Below are 17516 nucleotides of genomic sequence, written 5' to 3'. Positions count from 1 at the left end.
ATTCAGATAAAAAGGAGTATGCATTGAAAATGACCAAAAACAATAACAGAGAAAAATTAAGAAGCAGCACTATAAGTGAAAGTGGAGATTGGGAATGATCATCACTCCTACTGTGATATTGAGAAGACTCATGTAAACTAAAAGTCATCAGAGAGACATGGACAGAAAGAAGTCCAAATGAAATAAATTCCACAGAGGACCGAGTCCTGCTCTCTAAGGTAACGTACACCAGTAGTCACTTTAATACCTGGAAGCATTTATTAAGATGGAGAGACACAGGAGAGCAGAGGAGCAAGCCTTTTACAGGCAAAGTGATTTTGCTGAGACAGAAATGAGTTGAACTTCTAAGAATCATGGCAACTGGCATGGTGGATTGGGATCTGAAAGACCCCAAATGTGAGTCAGTCCTCTTCACCCATCAATTCTACCAACAGGACAACTGTGGCATAAGCAGTAAAATAGGAAACTGGGGGAAAGGCAGAGTTCTTTTAATAACTGGATGCTTAAATCTCAGTTCTCCTAGAGGGAGCAACTGATACCTTATTTGGGGGATATTTAATAGATATTTTGAAATTAACTAAAGCAATAGCTCAGTCCCCAACCCAGGCCAACTCCTGCTTTGTACAGAAAGATCCACCCTTCATGTAGTTTGATAAAAGAGGAAAGTGTGAGCCTTTTCTGAAGGAACATTTTTTTTTATTTCATTCTTCACTGATTACATATCTAGCAGTTCTAACCTAAAATCAGAAATAATGAGGTATATAAATAAGCAGGAATAGATGACCCATAATCGAGAAAAAGAACCAATAGTGAAGGGTGGTCAAAATGTCAGAACTAGACAAGAACTTTAAAATACCATTTATACGTATATTCATTAATTTCTTAGGATACCTGGGAAAAATTAGTGAAAAGATGGAGAATTTTAACAGAGAAATGGTTAAAAAAAAAAAAGAATGGAAATTCTACACCTGAAGAGTAAATGAATTTAAAAAAGTAAGTAAGTGGGCCTAAGAGCAGATAGTGCACAGTTAAAAAGAAAGGATCAGTGAACTCGAGGATAGGACAATAAAAAATTACCCAAATTGAAACTAAGGGAGTGGGGAGGAGATAACAGAGTACCAGACCTGTGTGATGCATCAAATGAACTACTAAACAGGTATAATTGGAATTCCAGAAGGAAACTAGAGAAAAGTAGTGAAGAAATGAATGACCTAGTAGTTTTCAAACTCAGTAAAAAACATTAAACTAACATATAAAAAGCTTAGCAAACCCCAAAGCTTTATGTAAATGAAACCCTGCCTAATACATCTTAATTAAACTAAAGAAAATGAAACCTAAAAATGAATGGTAAAAGCAGTCAAGTGAAAAAATGTATTACATTCAGGGGAATAACAATAGGAATGATGGCTACCTTCGCATAAGAAACAATAGACTGAACCCTGCCTGGTGTGGCTCAGTGGATTGAGCACAGGCCTGCAAAGCAAGGGGTCACTGTTTCGATTTCTAGTCAGGGCACATGCCTGGATTGCGGGCCAGGTCCCCAGTAGGGGTTGCACGAGAGGCAACCACTCATTGATGTTTCCCTCTCTTTCTCCCTCCCTTCCCCTCTAAAAATATATAAATAAAATCTTTAAAAAAAAGAAACAATGGAATGAAATAAAGTGCTGAAAGAAAATGGCTATCAACCTAGATTTCAATACCTAGCAAAAATATTCTTCATAAATGATACCTACTAAAGACTTCTCAGGAAAAAAAAATAACATAGTCACCAGCAGACTTATCCTACAAGAGATTTTGTAGGAAAGATAAATGATCTCAGATGAAATTTTGGATCTGCAGAGAAGAATGAAAACCCTGGAAAGGATAAATGTACAGGTTCCAGCACAAATAATGACCCTTTTTATTACAAAACCACAAGCATGCAATTCTGTAACATAACAATATACACTCAAGCACACTATGACATTTTAGGTAAAGTGTTCAAATTAATACTATAAATTATTACATGCATATTATTACCCTACCAACTACACTCAAGCAGGCCTTACTTCCGCCTAATGCTGTACATCTAAATCTAAAAGACTAATTTTTCTAAAATTCTCAGAGACTATTGACTGTTTAAAACAGCTATATTGACAATATATTGTGGGATTTATAACATGTAGAAGTAAAATAAACCAACAGTAGCATAAAGGGTGGTAGGATAAATGAAATAATACTGTTTTAAGATGATTGTATTATTTGTGAAATGGAAAATCCTAATTTCATGCACACTGTAATGAAGATGTCTGTTGTACCTGTAGACTAACCATTAAAAATATAAGATATATATTGAAAAATTTAACCATACAGGATATATAATGTGGAATAGTAAAGATATTTTGTTGTTCCAAAAGAGTACAGAAAAGGAGGAAATAAAATAGCAAGATGACAAATTTAAACAGCCATACTTTAATTGCATCACATGTAAATAATACAAGCATTAAAAAGCAGAGGTTGTCAGACTAGACAATTTAGCAGTAAATATTTATAGACACATTGATTTTATATTTTTAAAAATTTATTGATAGATTGATTAACTCTATAGATGTTATATTTTCTTAAGTTCATTTTGAGGTATTCTGATTTTAAAATACTCCATCATAAATTGTGTATTTTAACTATACTTCTACATCATTAATATAGTTAGAGAACAAGTATTTAACTTAGAATATAAACATTGCAAATAACATTTTATTTAATGTTTCCCATGAAGTAAGTGTATTAGTCAGTGTTCTGCAGGAAAAGAGAACCAATACAGTGTGCATGTAGATAGATTTATTTTAAGGAATTGGTTCACAGGATTATGGAGGCTGGGAAGTCCAAAATCTTCAGGCAGGCTGGCAGGCCAGACACTTAGGGAAGAGTTACAGATCAAGTTCAAAAGCTGTCTAATGACAAAAGTCCCTCTTTTTCAGAGAGGTCAGTCTTTTTTGAGGCTTCCAACTGATTGGATGAGACCTACCCACAATAGGGAGCATAATCTGCTTTACTCAAAGTCTATTGATATAAATGTTAACACCATCCAAAAACTACCTTCCCAGGAACATGTGGGATGTTGGACCATATATCTGGGTACCGTGGCCTAGCCAAGTTGACACACAAAAATGGCCCCCGCTGCAAGCTACTTATTATGAGCTTTCACCTTTATAAAGGTGAAATAAGGTACAAATATAGATAAATATAGGTTATTTAGGTAAAATTTATATAGAACAGAGCTATTTGGGGATATTTTAACTTAAACGTAACTTTCTATATAGTCTTCACTGAAAGTTTGAACAAGTATGTATGATTGTATTTCCAAATGGTATTATTTAAAACTAGGACTTAAAACTAAGATTATGTCTTTGGATAACCCACTTCTAAAACTTAATTTTTAACACATCCCAAAATTGGAACAGTTAATTATGTAGTTATTTTCTAATTTTATAAACAAAATATAGATTTCTTTGGATTCTTTTGTTTAATTTTCATCATTTTGAAGTTGCTTGTGATTGGTAAGAATTTTAAAATCAGTAATCGCTCTAGGTCAATCTGACAGCAGATGACAACAGTGAGGACACAGGCGTCATGCCAGACTGGTCCTAGTGGCTGCACTTAGGGAGAGTTGTGGGAACATGTGGGCTGGGGCAGAGAGGATTTCCCCATTTGTTCTGTATATACTTTGATATTATTAAAATCTTGCATTAAGAGTCCTGGCTGGTGTGTCTCAGTGGATTGAATGCCAGCCTGTGGACCAAACTGTCGCGGGTTCGATTCCCAGTCAGGGTGCGTGCCTGGGTTGCAGGCCAGGTCCCCAGTTGCGGGTGAGTGGGAGGTAACCACACATGGATGTTTCTCTCCTCCTCTTTCTCCCTACCTTCCCCTCTCTCTGAAGGTAAATAAATAAAATCTTAAAAAAAAAAAGAATTGGCATTATTTGAGTAGGGTGGGAGAGAGTGGTGGTGAGAAAATGGAGACAACTGTATTCGAACATTAAAAAAATTTTTTTAAATTAAAATTTCACTTTAAATAGAAAAAAGGAATTGTCATTATTTTAATATTTTATAATATATTTTACTCGGGTTTTTAAAAAATATTTTAAAATTCAAGGCCAGTGTTACTATATGAATAAAAAGGTGTCTGTGAAAATTACCTTGAAAATTGTTATTATACTTAATATAAAACTGTTTATTTGCTCTGTGGTACTTCTTCAGAAAAGGATATCTTTTTCTTTCATGCACTCTTGAGGTCAGAAATCATAATTTATCCTTTATAATTTATCTTTTATTACAGAGTACCAAGTAGCCACTCAGTATATATTAGTTGATTAAATAAAGGTGGTACTGTCCTTTATACTGCACTGGCTAATAATAGATGTTGAGAAAAATGTTTTTAATGAAACAAAAATTTTTTAATCATGTTTCATGGTACTTTGTTTATTTTTGTACTTTATTTTGAATATACTCTTGCAAGGTGACAAAAAGTGATTGTTTTGTGTTAATCTCAATCATACCTTAAGAAAAATAAGTTAAATGCCTGTAAATAAGAACTAATATTTTGTTTCAACTAGGAATTTTGCTAACTGCCACTAGCAGTACACTGCAGTCTCACTTCTAACCATCCCTGCCTGTGAGAGCCTTGAGGATTATTTGAACAAACTATTCTAAGATCCTAACTCACTGGTTTGCTGATGGACAGACTGTCAAGTAAATGAGATCCACACGTGTTCATTTTTAACTAGAGCTTGACTTTGAACCAGTATCTTTACAGATGAGATGCAGTGTGTTATATCCTTAGGAGGTGTTTATTACAGGGAAATGGAGTAAAGAACATTGGGAACAAAAAGATAAATCCTTACATGATAAAAGGATTTTTTTCAATTTATCAGTCAGTGTTATCATTTTAAAGGGAGAATCAAAGGGAATTTTAATTTTCCAGATACTCCATGGTAATTGAATAAATAATACAATGTGTCATAGTAGGAAGTCAGATCAAAGAGAAATTCAAATAGATTTATTTATTCTTTTTTAGAAAATAAGGAAGTGATTTCTTTTAGCTTTGGTGATATTTCTTTATGAAAACTTGATGACCTCGAGTCAGAAATAAATTTTCAAGGAAGAAATGCAGCAGGGCAGAGATAATGGTGTATGTATAATTTCTGAGCCGACAGCAGGAGGTGGACACGTTTTGCACTATTGCTGAAGGCCCCTGGAAGGGGGAAATTGGCCTATCTCACCTGAGGTCGAGTCTCTTAGCTAAACTCCCCAGCTGTTTGTGACCATAGAATCCATGATAGAATTTTAAAGGGCCCTGCCATGCAAGCGATGCTTTTTTTCCTTGTAAGCTGTAGGAGTCGTGTCTTACTGACATAAATGTTTTCAAAATAAAATGAACAGGTAAAATAAGCACATATTCACAGCCTTTTCTTTTCATAGGAACTATCAACACAGAAAAAATGCCTTGTAACCATCACGTAGATGCAGCACCAACGGTAAGACAATGTATTTCTGCTTTGTTAAAACTGGTAAGAAGCTGCACAGTGGTACTGGCTATAGTCATGACATTGTGGAAAACTCTTGTCACCTCCCTTTTGTCAGAAATTTATATCCTGTCAAGAAAGTGAACCTTATGTTTTCTAATTGATGAAGAAAATTTACTAATTTTTGCCAAGGTGTAAAAAAATAACATCTGTATCATTTTTATAGGTGCTTGTTAATATTAATGTTATAAACAGAACAGTTTTTAATTTAAAAATACCTCATACTTTTGACAAAGTAATGTAAATCTCTGTGCAAATTAATTTACACCCTTTCTAATATGAGTGTTATTTTGTGCACTAGCCTCATTTAGAGTGAATGTTTTGCAGCAGTGGAAGAAGGCCATTATGCTTCCATTTTCTTACAGATTACTGGGCTTCGTTATTATCCAAGTGAAGTCTTTTCTTTTATCCCTCTTATATTACTACCAGGCAACAAAAGGCATTTAACAATTGCAGTATCACTCAGTGTATTAAAAATAATTATAAAGATGATATAGAAAGAAAATGATTAAATTTTGTCCATGAATGTAATATTTACATGAAGTATATACCAGTTGGTAATTCCCACTTGAAAGATTTATGATGATATAGACCAGAGTATATCTTCCTCTTCACAAAGCATAATCTTATTTCTTGTCCTTGCTATTCATTAAGTACTTCCTACAACTCATCATTTCCTGCTGTTAGAAAAATTTGGTAATATCTAATATCTTTTTCAAGAAAATGAAGACAATATTCTACTGTATTTGAATTATATTGATAATATTTTCCTCAAAGGCAGATTGACTCCGATTTCTATTTGTAATAAATCCATATGAGTACTTCAACATATTTGATGACTTAGCAGTCTGTGGAGCTGCAGTAAAGACTGGTGTTTGAGGAACTGATCATCACTGTAATATTCAAAAATAGTTGGCTATCATGTGTGTTGCAATTATCCTTTAGTAGCCATAGCCTTAGGTACGTTTTATTCTTTAATATTTAAAATTAAAGATTAGCAATTAGAGAAAATAAATTATTTTGAAGTATTTGAATCATATATACATTGGGTTATTTTGCATCCTTTTGAAATTTGTGTTACTCCTTCAGGCATTCCTGTGGCACCGTGTTTCCGTTTCTGGAGAGATTTTTGTACATTCTGGAACTTAGAAAAGTGCATCCTGGCAGAGTGTTTTGTGTGTAGGCTGATTATAGATTCCCATGTTAATTAAGTGGTAAAATAATAGAACCGAATCGTCATGAACTCCTGAGAAATAATGGTATTAACATTCACAGTAGTGATCTCAAAATAACTCTAATGAATTAGGAACAATATCTAATAATAATAGTTTAGGTACTGTTGGTCTTTTGATTGTTTTTCCCATTTAGATTATAAATGTCAGTTTCTATTATATTAATAACATTTCTACTCTGTGCAGTCAGTTTTAATATACTCGGTGTATACAGGCCCTTCCGAGACACTCAGTTCTCCAGGTTTTGACTTGAGCCAAGTTTCCTTTTTACATTTTTTAAAGCTCTTCTCCTCTCTCTCTTTACTACAAACTATGTATATTCTACTACCCCTGTCCTCCCCAGTCCCCCACTTACTGACCGCTACCTTTGGCCCATTCTCCATAACCTCTAAATAGAATGTGTCCATTACTCAGTGTCCTGGAAGATAAAGTCTGATTTTCACAGAAAATACAATTTTACCTAATTTCCATCCTTTGCATCTATATGTTCTCATTTTCTTTAAAGGGATTAAGAGAAGAAAATATTTAGAGATGGAAGAAATGGGGAAAAGCTTGCCTAAAATTTTTTTTTAAATATTGTATTTATTTTTTAGAAAGAGGTCAAGGGAGGGTGAAAGACAGGGAGAGAGATTCTCATTCGTATGTGGTTTTCTCTCATGTGACCCCTACTGGGGACCTGGCCTGCAACCCAGGCATGTGCACTGACTAGGAATCAAACCTGTAACCCTTTGGTTCACAGGCCAGTGCTCAGTCCACTGAGCCATACCAGCTAAGGTTGTCTAAAATATTTATGGTGGGATATTTGTAAGTTCAAACTTTTTGTACTAGGTTGGCCTGAAAAGGAGAGATATTCCTGGAGTCTGAGAAAAAAATAGAAAGGGAGTTGGCTAGGATTTCAGAATGGCTGAGGCTGGGGCCCCAAGTGACTTCTTGACTTTGTACCTAACCAGCAATTTCTAGCTCACTTCTCTCTACACATTAGCATCCCAGTTCCCTTCTGCACTAAGTACCACCATGAATGCCTTGGGTCTAAGGGAGTGCAGGATACTAGCTACAACTATTCATCGGGTGACAGAAAAGACACTTTCTCAAACCTCAATAACAGGGAAAGGTGTGTGTCTTACATTCCAAGGTAGAATGAACTTTTTAGCGAATACGTGGTTGCAGAGGATAGTTCGGTTCTGTAGCACTGTAATATGATGGAGTATTCCTTAAGAAAATATAGGTTGTCCTGACATAAATCACCTGTGTATCTTTGTTCTGTGTTTTCTCTCATTCCCTTTTTAATTTACTTTTTAAAATTTATTATATGCACTCTAATATTTACATTTGGAAATTTTTCTTTCTGATGTAATTAATATCATATCTGCCTTTGATAGGAAGTAGAAAAAATGTCCCCACATGGCATTACCCCCTCCATCAAAAAGAAGCAAACCTTTCTTGTTTACTAGCTATAGTTACTCCTTACTTTTTTTTGCATTCTAAGTTCTTAACCTAGTTTATATCTAAGAGTACATTTTTAAGTTATATTTTTAAGAAATATAAATTGAAAGAGGTATGTTATCTGAGTCTACATATTTTATAGTATCTCTTAGTTGTCTTTGCATAAGACAGCTTGCCAGGATTTTTAATTATTTGTACATACCTTTTCCTCTCAAAGCACTGCAGAAATTGTTCGTCTTTGGCTTCTAGTATTCAGTAGTTCAGGAGAGACATTGGATATCAGTAGTTATTCTTTTGTATAGGTAGCTTGTTTTGCCTGCTCGTGTATTACAGATTTTCTTTTATTTATACCTAATGTCCTATTTCAAATTTAGTGGGTAAATTTGTGGCTTCCTTTTCACTGATTTTTGTTCTGAATGGTATTCCCTCAGACATTTTAGTATTGTAGGAAAAGCAAACAAAATATTAGACAATCATAATATTAAATTATATGAAAATAATTAGACCGTGCCACTTTAAGAACTAGTTGCTGCACCTACTCGTAGTCTCCAGCAAGTTAAGGATAATATCAGACTCAAATTAATCAAAGGTCACTGTCTGAACCCTGGAATACTGGTGTAAAAGTTAGTTAATAGTTAAGTAGATACTAGCTTGAGTCCCATATTTACCTTAAATGGACTCATTTGCATATCAAAGAGAAATAGTAACTAGCATAAGGAAGTCTTCCCTCACGTGTTTGATCTTTTCTTATTTGAGATTATTACATGAGGAATAAAGTTAAGCCCTGTAATTACAACCACGTGCACAGCAGTTCCCATAGCTCTTCCTGTTGTCTGGTGGAAATAAAACACAGTACACCGTGCTGAATATTATAAATAACTATGATTTGTGGAGAGTTGTTTTTGACTATTTTCCAGTGAAAACAGATACAGTAAAATTCAGATTGCATCAGTGTGGCCTGTTGTCATCAGTCATCCCTTTTTGTAAAGCTTCTTCAGTTCCAAAACTGTCACACTGACTAATACTGCTTCTCCCTTTTTACTTTATTAAGTGACTCCACAACCTCCACTAATAAGAACAGTATTCTTTTAACAAATAGATTTTTTGGCAGTTTATAAAACTGCAGCTGGCACTTCCACAGAAGCCTACACATCTACCGCAGCAGGCGGGAGCAGCGCCCAAGTCACCTCCTGGGACACTCAGCTACGGATCGCATCTGTCCAGGGGCTGCATTAATTATTAGGGATTAAAATGTCCTAGTTTGATTGGAAATTTAAATGTTGATTTATTATTCTTTCTCATTGTTAGACTAAGCAATTTACAAGCCATTCATTCATTCATTCTGCCAATTACACTTCTTCTAGGTTTTCTAAGGGCTTGATAGGTAAATTTTTGTCACCTAATTTTTCATCAGTAATAGACTTTAATGTGTTTTAGAGTGAAAATATATCTGAGATGTTCATGATATTGCTTGCCCTTAACAATAACTTTATTCATAAATGTACTTATCTGAATTCTACAAATTTAATTTTACTTTCGAGACTCTCAAATTTATGGTATCTGTACTTATTCCACTACATTTGAGTTGTTAGGTTGTTATTATTTAGCCCACTCTGTAGGTGCATTAAGATTGCTGCATATTGCATTATTACACATTAGTAGAATATATTCTATCCATATATTTATATAAAATATGTTTTTCACATTTTAGCATAATATTTGGGACAGCTTGTTTATGGATAAATTCATGAGTTCAAATAAAATGTCTTTGATCCAAAGGAAGCACTTTATTTTCTTCAGTTTGTAGGATTTTCCAGGAATTCATAATATGTAATTTGGGGTGAATGTGTCCCTGTAAAACCCATAAAATAGAACCCATGGCCAATCTCTTCCTGTAGGTAATTGCAGGGTGGAGAGGGAACTGATAAACTATAAGCTTTTATAGCTGAAGTCATAAAAGAATCTGTTTTCACTTATCAATAAAGTAGCAATTCAAAGCAGTTCTTTTGAAATTCAAATACAAATACAAAATAGGTTTCCTTTAAGACTACTGTGAGTTATCCATAATATAATATTTTTCTTAAGTACCTGCACAGTAGCTTTTTATCCAGAAATTTTAAGTTATGTCGATTTTTCCCATCAGCACACTTCACTGACATTTATGTTTCTCCTAGACTTTTCCCCTTAATTCTGTTTTGACTATTCTAAATTTTTCTACCTGGCAAACTTTTAACATTCTGAGAATTTTATGTCACTGGAGGATTATAACATAACAGTGGCATAATCTGAATTTGTTTTCTACATTATCAGTAAACATTAGGAATGTGCATAGCATAGCACAGTACCAAGCACCGGACAGAGAAGAGAGTGGTATGGCAAAAGTGGAAATATAAAAAATATAAAACATGCTTTGTGTCTTTGAGTAGCTCTTAGTCTTGTTAGAGAAATTATCTGTGAACAGTTAAATCCCAATATATGAAATGGATAAAAGTTTAGAGCAATGTGAAACAGATGTCATGTCACCAAGGCAGCTTGTACTCAAGTTAAGGAATGTGGGTTCCCTAACTCATTTTCTCATGGGTGACACCCATTCATTCACTCATGGGTGTCAAACTCATTTTCAAGGGGGGCCACATCAGCCACGAGGTTGCCTTCGAAGGGCTGAATGTAATTTTAGGACGGTATAAGTGTACCTACTCCTTAACAGTTAAGCGAAAGCTCCACGCCGCCACTGGGTAGAAACAAGGTGGCAGGCAGGATGAAACAAGGTGGGGGCCGGATTCAGCCGCGGGCCTTGTGTCTGCCACCTGTGGGTTAGGCCTCGAGTGCTGCAGGGATTCCCAGGACTAGAGTGGTTTGCGAAGACTGTTTACAGAAGGCTGTTAGGGAAGGTCCTAATGAGAAAGGATGGGATTTAAAAAGGAATAGGATATTCTAGACCAGAGTAACGCTGTGACCAAAGATCCGTAGAAGGAAAATGCACAGATGATACTCAGTTTGAAGCAGAGTATTTAAGAACATGAGCTACAAGATTAGAAAAGGTAATATGGGCATGATTCATAAAGATCACTGGATGTTAGATAAAGAATTAAGACTTTCTCAGTAGAAGCAATAGTGAAGCATTTGAGCATAGAATATGATCAAAGGGGTAATTTTTTTGGTATGTATTTTTCAGACTATAAGATGTACAACCCCCCCCCCCCAATTTGGGAGGGATAATGGTTGTTAATGCTGCTGTTGAGTTCTGTTTACATTTACATTGGTGAAGTATTATGTTATTTTTGTTATTAAGTATTTTACCACATTTTTTGCTTCAGTATTTTTTTTCCTATTTTCCTCTAAAACCTAGGTGTGTCTCATGGTCCAAAAATATGGTATTTTGTTTTTCCATTACAGTTTGTATTCAACACTATTTTATTTTAGTATCAGATGAGCATCACAGTGGCTGGACATTCATATGCTCCTCAAAGTGTTCCCTCTGATCATTTGTGTCCACCTAGCACCATGGACCATCACCATGGCATTGTCGACTGTATTTCCTGTACCTTCCCTCACATCCCAGTGTTGTGATGATCAGTTAGTACTTCTTAATCCCGTCACCTTTTTTAACCCTGCCACCCAATGCCCCTCCTCTCTGGCAACCGTCAGTCTGTTCTCTGTATCCTTGTCTGTTTCTATTTTGTTTGTTCACTTGTTTATTTTGTTCATTAGATTCCTCATATAAGTGAAATCATATGGTACTTGTCTGTCTCTGACTGTCTTATTTCACTGAGCATAATACCCTGTAGATCCATCCATGCTGTTGCAAATAGTAAGATTTCACTCTTTTTTTATGGCTAAGTAATATTTTGTTGTATATATATATGTCCAAGGGGGTAATGTTGTTAAACAGGTTAAAATAAAAGGTGGATGGTAATAGGAAGAATATGAGTTGTGAGGCTACTGTAATCCGCATTTGAGGTGATTCGGATCTGAGTAAGGAAAAGGCAATGCAAATGATAATAGAGGTATGCCTTTGAGAAAGATTTGGAGATTAGAATTGATGATAGTGACTCAGGAGAAAAGTGCTAAAAGATGATTCCCAAACTGAGAGAATGATGACTCCAATAACAGATTATTTTTGAAAACAGGAATCAAGGCTGATTTTCTTAGAGAATAATAGATTCCATTTTAGACATGGTAAATTTCAGGTAACCAAAGTCTGTGAATAAGTAGAAATGTTCAGAGAGCTGAGAATATAGGCTCCAATCTCAGAAAAGGGGATGAGTTTGAAGATCTAGATTCGTTGTGCTCGGCAGAGCCGCACTCTGCAGCGGCGGAGGGAGCGGTGCAGAAGGGAGACCCAGCAGCCAGGAGGCTCAGGCTTCAGCTGTGGGAAGTCACTTGTATCTTCACAGGCTGGGAGCAGGCGGATTCTTCGCTAGAGCGGTATCCACAGTTCCCTGTCCAGGAAGAAGGCAGATATCCAATCTTCAGAAAAAGCTGAGTCAGAAACCAGCCTCTGCCTACTCACCTCCCAAATCCATTCTCCACAAAGTAGTTTCTCCAGAACATAAATATCATCGTGCATTAAAGATCCCGTGGTGTACCTCATCTCCTCCCAGTCGAAAAGCTATGTAGCATGCCATTTGAAGCCCTTCCTCTGCCTTTCTGAGCTTATTTCCAGTTCTTCCCTGATACTCACTCTGGCTACTCTGAGTTCCTTGCAGATCTGCAAACATGTCTGGGTGTTTCGCACTGAGAAGTAATATAAGAAGAGGGGTTAAGAACACTCAGTCCAAAACCAAATTACCTGACTTCCAGTTCTAGCTGAGCTGCTTTTGCTCCATGTGACTTACCTCTTGGTGCTTCAGTTTCCTGATCTGTAAGTGGGGACAGTAGTACCTACCTCCAGGATTGTTGCGAGGAATGAGTTAAGACACATTGCACCCTACTCAATATATTTCTGTGTACCAGATATTGAGTATTATTTAATCACAAGAGATGGCCAGATAACAAGGACAAGAACTTATCCCAAGCCTGAGAAGATGTCTTAGGTTAAGAATCAGAGGGAGGGCCCCAGGGTCCCAGTTAGGTCAGGAACATCAGGAACAAGGGAATCTGATGAAAATTGCCACAACAACCTGCGTGTGTCTTGACCAGCCTGCCTTTTCCTTTTTTCATTTTTTTTATCCTCATCCAAGGATATTTTTTAATTGATTTTAGAGAGAGAGGAAAGGGGAGAGAAAGAGAAATATTGATATGAGAGAGAAGCATCAATCAGTTGCCTCCCATAGGTGCCCCAACCAGGGATTGAACCCACAACCTAGGTATGTGCCCTGACTGGGAATTGAACCTGCAACCTTTTGGTGTACAGGATGATGCTCCAACCAACTGAGCTGCCTGGCCAGGGCTCTTTTTCCAGTTTTTGAGGTTTGTTTGATTATGCATCAATTTACTTGCGTATTCTGACTCTCGCCTGGAGTCAGTGCAGGAGTCCAGTTACGGCAGGACTGGGACTGTCTCGAGCTGTCCTACACATGGAATCACCTTATTCATGAATTCAAAAGTCATAACAGCCAGAGTGATCTTTTTAAAATGTAATTCAGAATGTGTTATCCTCCTGCTGAACACTTTTCAGTAACTTTTCCCCACATTTAAAATAAAACGCAAACCCTCTCCCAGGAGCTTGTAGGGCCTTCACAGTCTGATCTCTGCCTTCCTCCTCAGCATCACCTTATGACACCCTTTGCTAAGTTTCTTGAACAGGGCCAGGCTGTTACCTACTCACACATAGGCCTTTGAACGTTTGGTCTCTGTGAAGAATATGCACACTTTTGCATAACAAGCTTTTTCTTTGTCCGTGTTACATGCTATTGATTTGGCTCCGACTCCTCCTGACCCCGTGAATGAGTGATGTCCACAGGGTCCTGTCTTGAGCAGCCCTGTGCAGCTCCTGTAGACTCCTGCCCGTGGCTTCTCTTGTGAAGTCGGTCCAGCTCATATTTGGTCTTTCTTTTTTCTTGCTGCCTTCTATTTTTCTAGCAGTATTGTCTTTTGCAAAGAACCCTGGCTTCTCATGATGTGTTCAAAGTAGGACAGCTTCACTTTTGTCATTTTTGCCTCCAGGCATGTTTCAGGCTTAATTTGCTCTAGGACCCTACGTGTTCATCTTTCTGATGGTCCAGGGTATTCATAGAGCTCTTCTCTAACAACACATTTCAAATTAATCAGTTTTCCCCACTGTCCACCTTTTGCATTTCTGCATAGTAATCGTATGAGGGTGTGGATGATCTTTGCCTTGGTCTATAATGACACATCTTTGTTTTTTGTGATCTTTCCTAATTCTGTTTCTTTAGATCTCAGCAAATGTCTCCCCAGGTAAAACGTGTACTCGATCCAGAGAGGGATCTGCATGCTTTGTTCAGCACTACAGTCTGAGCACTCTGCGAAGCATCGACACATATTATTAATAACTAGTATTATATTTCCAGTTATAACAATCCTGAATAAGTTAATCACACACCTTTATGGTCATTAATATTTGACAAAGGACACAAGAGTATACAGTGGAGTGAAGACAGTCTTTTCAATAAATGGTGTTGGGAACAGGTAAAAAAATGAAACTAGACCACCAGCTTACACCATACATAAGAATAAACTCAAAATGGATAGAAGACTGGTATGTAAGTCACAAAACCATAAAAATCATAGAAGAAAACATCGGCAGTAAAATTTCAGGTATTTCTCATAGCAATTTTTTTTTGCCTTTCCTTGGGCAAGGAAAAAAATAAGCAAATAGGATTACATGAAACTAAAAAGCTTTTAGTACAGCAAAAAAAGCCAAATGAAAAGGCAGCCTACTGCATGGCAGAACATACTCACCAGTGACACATCTAATAAAGGGCTAATTTCAAAAATATATAAAGAACTTAAACAGCTCAACACAAGGAAGACAGTAAAACAACCCAATTTAAGAAGTGGGTCAAGGACATGAATACACATTTCTTCAAAGAGGACATACAGCTAGCCAGTAGACATATGAAAAAATGCCCAACATCACTAATCATCAGAGAATTAATTGCAAGTTAAAACCTCAGTGCGATCCCATCTCACACCTGTTGGAATGGCTGTCATTAGTAAGTCAACAGACAGGAAGTGCTGGCGAGGCTGTGGAGAAAGGGAACGCTTGTGCACTGTTGGTGGGAATGCAGACTGGTGCGGCCACTAGGGAAAACAGTATGGAGATTCTTCAAAAAATTAAAAATGTTAACTGCCTTATGATCCAGTGATCCCACTTCTGGAAATATATCCTAAGAAACCCAAAACACTAATACGAAAGAATATATTCACCCCTATGTTCATAGCAGCACTATTGAAAATAGCTAAGATCTGGAAACAGGCCAAGTGTCCATCAGTAGATGAGTGTATAAAAAAGCTATGGTACATTTGCACGATACTACATGGCAGTTTAAAAAAAAAAAGAAAATCTTACCTTTTGCAACAGCATGGATGGACCTGGAAATTAGTATGTTAAGTGAAATAAGCCAGTCAGAGAAAGACAAATACTATATGATCTCGTTTATTTGTGGAATCCAATGAACAAAATAAACTGACAAACAAAATAGGAACAGAGGCGTGGACCCAGGGAACAGACTGACAGCTGTCAGAGGGGAGGACAGTTGGAGGACTGCATGAAATAAGGTAAAGGGATTAAGCAAAAATATGTTTGTTATATATAACACAAAGACATAGACAACAGAGTGGTGATAGCCAGAGAGAAAAGGGTTTGGGGGGGTAGGTGGGAGTGGGCAAAGTGGGGGAGATGGGGACAGAAAGAGACTTTGCTTGGGTTGTACACCTGAAACCTGCATGTTTTGTGATGCAATGTCACTCCAGTAAATTCAATTTAAAAATAATGCAAAATTATCATTTAATTTATCAATGCCTTGTTGTGAAGATTAATGGTATATATGTATTTAATACTGTGTTACCAATATATCTATGTATCTACTTTCTTCTCATCTGCATAATTCTTAGGTGGGTGGATTATGCCCACAAGCGACGAGACCGAGGCACTGAGAAGGGGAGAGGCTTGCCTGGGATCACACAGTTAGCACACAGGGAGTCGGGAGGTTCTTGCCTTTTCTCATTAACATGCTGCTGCCTGGGAGCTTCTGGAGTTCCTGATATTTGCATCAAAACTTTTCCAAAGACCACATTTTCTGCTAATAATGGGATATTGTGAGAAGAGTTTTGAGACATTTCTAATCTTTACACATTTCCAGTCATTTAGTTTCAACATGTGAGAAAGATGTGTCAGCGGTTACTAAAGAAAAAGTCCCTTTACTTGCGGAGACATTCTTTCCTGGAAAACAAAAACGAATTCTACCTTAAAACACTGTTTTTTACTACCTCAGGTTTTGTACTTTACTACAAATGATTAGTGTCTTTGTTGCACTCTTTTTCTAGATCATTTTAGAGCAAATCAGTTTCCTCTTCCATAAATGCAGCTCTTAAGATATTTGAGAATATCTATATCATATCCATTTACTTATCTTAACCTATGTTGATTCCATTTCTGTTTGTTTGCTTTCCTTGAAAAAGGGGCATCCATAACTGGAGTTAGTGTTCTAATTGCGATATGAAAACCTAGTGGTTTTACTGGTTTCTGTAATCTGGATACTGTGTTGATACTGAACTTCGACCTGCCATAACTTCTTGGTGTTTTAAAGATGTGCTATCAAGACATATCTTCCTATTATTTATATATTTGCGCCTCAGAATCCTTATCTCTAGAATGGCGATAACAACCACTTTATTAGTGTTGTTCTGTTGTTTCAAGTACTGATTACAGTGTGTAACCCCAACAGTAATCTCTTGGCTATTATTATTCAAGTGCAAAGTTGTCCATTTATACCTGTTCAGTTTCATTAATTTGTTTTGACTCGATAACCAGCCTATAAACTCTTTCGAATCCTAATCTTTTCATCTGTGGAATAACTCTCTTCCAAACTCTGTAACGTTGACAAATTTAATAATGCTTCTTACTAATAATTGTCTTTATTCAGAGCGTTAGAAAAATATTAAACAGTAACAGTGAACATTTTTTTTCTGTGCACAATTTAAGTTTTTATTATGTCGTTTTCTTTGGGGAGTGTAATTATTTAAAAGCAATTTCAGCATTCCATGGCATTGCACTTTCAAAGCATTTCTTGGCATAGTTATTAAAATAAGATTTGGTGGTTACTTGAAGTTTTCCTGCCAATTAATATAAAAGTTGATCCCCTTAAGGAAGCATT

General features: G+C 36.4%; 1 protein-coding gene across 1 annotated transcript in view; it reads left to right on the top strand.

The window, feature by feature from the left end:
- Window positions 1-17516, top strand: part of AHI1 (Abelson helper integration site 1) — a 188783-nt gene that overhangs the window by 110193 nt on the left and 61074 nt on the right. Inside the window, exon 20 of the mRNA XM_045843567.1 lies at window positions 5457-5512. Coding sequence (XP_045699523.1) covers window positions 5457-5512 — 56 coding nt within the window. The remainder of the gene's footprint in view (window positions 1-5456; window positions 5513-17516) is intronic.

This window comes from Phyllostomus hastatus, unplaced genomic scaffold, assembly GCF_019186645.2.
Source record: "Phyllostomus hastatus isolate PE091 unplaced genomic scaffold, TTU_PhHast_1.1 phas_contig_40, whole genome shotgun sequence".
In the NCBI taxonomy this organism is placed as follows: Eukaryota; Metazoa; Chordata; class Mammalia; order Chiroptera; family Phyllostomidae; genus Phyllostomus; species Phyllostomus hastatus.
Note: the sequence above shows the minus strand (reverse complement) of the source record. Positions and strands in the feature narration are given on the sequence as shown.